This window comes from Portunus trituberculatus, chromosome 1 (assembly GCF_017591435.1).
Source record: "Portunus trituberculatus isolate SZX2019 chromosome 1, ASM1759143v1, whole genome shotgun sequence".
NCBI lineage: Eukaryota > Metazoa > Arthropoda > Malacostraca > Decapoda > Portunidae > Portunus > Portunus trituberculatus.
This window is the reverse complement of record NC_059255.1, coordinates 3,575,783-3,580,782: the sequence shown is the minus strand read 5'-3', so window position 1 is coordinate 3,580,782 and position 5,000 is coordinate 3,575,783. Positions and strand designations below refer to the sequence as shown.

Here is a 5,000-nt window from a genome sequence, read left to right as displayed (position 1 = left end):
GCATCCTCATCCGTAGTTGTGATAATCTTAACATCCACCTCCGCATTTGTGATGAAATATATATCCGCATCCGCATCTGCATCCGCACTCTACAGAGGATGTGTGGATGCGGATGTGTGTTATGCACTGCACCACCTATAGATTATAGAGTAATATACAGACTCGCAGAGCACTGCCTCATGCTTACAGACTTACAGTTCAGACAGAGCTTACAAATGTGGAGTGAATTTATTGATGAATTATCTAGTAAAACTAAAGCAAATAATATCACGTATTCATTTCCTTTCAAACTTACACAACGTAATGTGTCGAGAATTTAGGGGAAGGACAGGAGGAAGGAGCGAATGTGACAGAGTGACTATGAAGTACAAATACATAGTGAATAAATAGCAAACTGTGAATGGTGGAATGTTAGAAACTTAGTAACGACAGATGAGTGAGTCACTGTGTGCGTGTGTGTGTGTGTGAAGAGGGAGATGGAGAGGAGGATTATCACCCTTGCTTGTCACCTTCACCTCAACTCTGATGCCTTAATGCTGGTGGTGGTGATGTAGAGTTCGTAACCGTCATCCATTTCACTCATACCATTATCTATGTGACATACGTTCTCACTATATTTTACAGACACAATTCATTTCCTTTTTTTTTACATGCTATTTCTCAAATACATAATAATTACAAACATTCTCTCACACGCCACATATACAATTTCCTGTATGTATTTCATTACCTACTACACTGACGATTCACACGTACACACACCATACATAAATATATTTCATCATGTATTTCACATCACTCATTCCTTCTGTTTTCTGGGTAAATAAAGACAATCCGAAACTAACTTGTATCAGTTAACCACAAAGCAGCTAAAACACCCAACAACCATTCACAGTGAGAGAGAGAGAGAGAGAGAGAGAGAGAGAGAGAGAGAGAGAGAGAGAGAGAGAGGGGGGGGGGAGATAGGGAGATTGTAATGCGTGTGTGGTGTGGGTGAGTAGTGTCGTACATTGCAGTCTTAGACCTTATTCCCACTTCACATGATAGAATTCAGTGTTTCTTCCTTCAATACATTTATTGCGAATGTTTCCATAATTATACAAATAATAATATTGAAAAATATGAACCGACAGCACTGACCTCTTCTTATCGCATGAGTTCTTCTTCTTCTTATTATTATTATTACTAATACTATTATAGAGGGTTTTTCGATGTATTTCCTACTAAAATTTAATGCATTGAAGCATTATAATACAGTAATTTTCTTTTCACATTTGCTAAGCATCTCGAAAATTCATAATACTGATGATAAGTTGTAACCTGGCATTCTGAACGTAAGTCCTACATAATACACTGGCAGGTCATCAGTTTGGTAAGAGTTTGCCTTTGAAGTAAAAAGTACTGCTCCTTCCTTGCTTGCTCCTCGCTGATAAACAGTTTGCCAGTGTTTGTGTTTAAAAGGATATTATAACCAAGTTTACAAAGCCTTATTGCTCTGTGTGCTGAATGCTATAGCAGCTGAAAAATGGCGTCACGTAGCAGTGAAGTGTGGAAATAGTTCATGAGTAGGTCAAATGGCCTAGCACAGTGTTTGTTGTGCAAGAAAGAATATTCGCGAAAGGGACGTGGAACTACATCTTTGAAAAACCACTTGAAATCAGTACATAAAGAACAGTTTGAAGAGTTAATGGCAAAAGAGAGGAAGGAGTTGGAAAAAAAATAAACAGAAATAGAAAAAAAATAAATAAAACACCTTTGCAAACAGCAAAGACAGATGCTAAGCAAAGGAATATTGGTGAGTATTGTCAGAGTGCAACATTATGGGATGCTTCTAACCCTGAGGCAAACAAACTGGATAAATGCACAGCAGCAGAAATGTTAGTCATGGATGAATTAAATACTTTCAAAGAGAGAAGTATCAACTATTAAGCAGTATTTTGGTTCTCCAACCTTGTTTTTATTTATTACTTCTGCTGTCTGCATGGTCCCACACTGAAGCAGGATTTTTTTTTGTCCTCTTGGTCAGAGCGTTTGACGTAAAAACACCCACATCCGCATCCGCATCCGCGAGGATGTCATACTTTGATATCCGCATCCGCATTTTAGCAGACTGATATCCGCATCCACATTTGCATCCGCAAAATGACATCCGCATATACTCGTACATCCGCATCAGCGGATGTCTGAAATTCGACATCCGATACATCTATACTGTGTATGATTAGACCATTTTATTGATATTAGGGGGGTCCATGGGGGTCACAAGATTAATGGCCACAGTCTTCACTACTTTAATCGCCACATAAGTTTCTGAATCTGCATAAAATCATCAAATAGTAAGTACAATGAATATGAGGTGTGATTAGACCATTTTATTGACATTAGGAAGGGTCTATAGAGGTCAGAAGATTAATGGCCACAGTCTTCACTATTTTAGCCCCTTCAGTACTGGGAGCCATCTTTACCTTGATATTTGGGTGTGATTAGACCATTTTATTGATATTAGGAAGGGTCTATGGAGGTCAGAAGATTATTGATCACAGCCTTCAATATTTCAATTCCCACATAAATTTCTGAAGCTGTATAAAATCACCAAATAGTCACCAGAATGAATATGCAAACGCGTCATGGTAGTGAAGGGGTTAAGTACATATAAACAAACATTTCTTTTTTGTGTACACTTTTCTACGTATACATAAATATTGACGAGATATTTATTAACACCATGATCTTCGCCACACTAACGCACTACTGTTGTGTTCATTGATAATTCACCATAACACATAAACCCCTCCAGTAGTATGCCGCGTTTTCTTATTCACTCTGCTTACTATTTGGTGATTTTACACAGCTTCAAAAACTTACGTGTGGGGGTTAAAATACTAAAGACTGTGGCCACTAATCTTCTGACCTCCATAGACTTGTCCTAATATCAATAAAATCGCCAAATCTTACCCAAAAATCAAGGTAAAAATGCGACCCAGTACGGAAAGGGTTAATAATTCACCATAACACATTAAATTCCATCATTAATGCAGACCCAGATTGCAATACATAAATCACCAAAACATTCCCAATGCAATACTTGGAAAAGAAGCTCTTCTGCATTAGTAAAATGTGTGTGTGTGTGTGTGTGTGTGTGTGTGTGTGTGTGTGTGTGTGTGAGAGAGAGAGAGAGAGAGAGAGAGAGAGAGAGAGAGAGAGAGAGAGAGAGAGAGAGAGAGAGAGAGAGAGAGAGAGAGAGAGAGAGAGAGAGAGAGAGAGAGAGAGAGAGAGAGAGAGATGAAGAAAATGAAATAACAATAACAACAACAATAATAATAATAATAATAATAATAATAATAATAAATAATAATGATAATGATATGAAAAGTGATAACAACAACAACAAGAGGAGGAGGAGGAGGAGGAGGAGGAGGAGGAGGAGGAGGAGGAGGAGGAGGAGGAGGAGGAGGAGGAGGAATAACAAACCAAAACAAGAAACACTTAAAAAAACAAACAAACAAGCAAACACTCACCTTTCCCTTCGCCTGCTACGGAGACAAACAAACAAACAAACAAACACACAAACAAATGTAAACAACTTCGTCGCTCCATTGTCAACGTAAACAAACAAACAAACACACACAAACACGTGACAAGAAATTCCTGTTTTCTTTATTTCGTTCACTTCTCTATCTCATTTTCTTTAATTTTCTCATTTTCTTTTTTTTCTCTATTTTAAAGTTTGTATCTCGACTGCCTCCTGTCTTTATTTTCTTTATTTTCTCTATTTTTCTTTCACTTCAACTCTTTCCTGAATCAAAGTTGTGTGAGATAGCTTTAATTCTCTTTTTTCTCTCTCTCTCTCTCTCTCTCTCTCTCTCTCTCTCTCTCTCTCTCTCTCTCTCTCTCTTCTCACTCTTACAATTTTTTTTTTTCTCTCTCTCTCTCTCTCTCTCTCTCTCTCTCTCTCTCTCTCCTAAATTTACACTTTAATTAAACAGTTTATTTTTTCGAGCCAGAGAGAGAGAGAGAGAGAGAGAGAGAGAGAAAGGAATATTGTTTTTTGGTGCAAATCAGTCATCGTCCCTCCCTCTCTCTCTCTCTCTCTCTCTCTCACCTTACTATCTCACAAATAAAGGAGTGAGTGAGTGAGTGCGTACGTGCTTGTATGCGTGCGTGCGCGTCAACAAGCGTGGGTGTAGCGGGAGTGAGCAAGTGAGTGAGAGCGAGTGAGAGAGAGAGAGAGGGAGAGAGAAAGCGAGAGTCGTCCGTGTTCGGTGAAAGCCACGGTGAAACTGAATCAACAGGCTGTCTCTCTCTCTCTCTCTCTCTCTCTCTCTCTCTCTCTCGAAGCCGACACAGGAACGAAGCTTCACTTGGATTCCGAAACTGAGAGAGAGAGAGAGAGAGAGAGAGAGAGAGAGAGAGAGAGAGAGAGAGAGAGAGAGAGAGAGAGAGAGAGAGAGAGAGAGAGAGAGAGAGAGAGAGAGAGAGAGAGAGAGAGAGAGAGAGAGCGTGTGCATTTTCACCATGTATACTGTTTGTATATAGGGAATAGAATTAAAAATCTCTCTCTCTCTCTCTCTCTCTCTCTCTCTCTCCAAAAAGAAGAACAAGAACAATAAACAATAAAACACACACGAAGTACCACCACCAACATCACTACCATTACTTATCTCTCTCTCTCTCTCTCTCTCTCTCTCTCTCTCTCTCTCTCTCAATTACTCTAAGACAAGGCGACACAAGGTTCATTGTTCTCTTTTCTCTCTCTTGACAGGCAAACAATGCTCTCTCTCTCTCTCTCTCTCTCTCTCTCTCTGATGAAGAAAGAAAGGAGGAGGGAAGAGGCATGTAGGACAGGTGACATAGACAGCAGCAGCAGGAGGAGGAGGAGGAGGAGGAGGAGGAGGAGGAGGAGGAGGAGGAGGAGGAGGATACAAAGGAAAGCCAAACAGCAACAGACCTGTTGGTCCTTTCGAGGCTGTTTGGTAACTACTTCTAACTGGCTACAGATA

General features: G+C 39.7%; 2 protein-coding genes across 4 annotated transcripts in view; one reads left to right on the top strand and one right to left on the bottom strand.

Annotated features, from left to right (window-relative positions):
* Positions 1-3,893, bottom strand: part of LOC123498927 (limbic system-associated membrane protein-like) — a 22,460-nt gene extending 18,567 nt beyond the window's left edge. Inside the window, exon 1 of the mRNA XM_045246854.1 lies at positions 3,519-3,893. Coding sequence (XP_045102789.1) covers positions 3,519-3,597 — 79 coding nt within the window. The 5' untranslated portion in view covers positions 3,598-3,893. The remainder of the gene's footprint in view (positions 1-3,518) is intronic.
* LOC123503225 (galactoside alpha-(1,2)-fucosyltransferase 1-like) overlaps positions 1-5,000 on the top strand; it is a 26,936-nt gene that overhangs the window by 9,060 nt on the left and 12,876 nt on the right. The window lies entirely within an intron of this gene.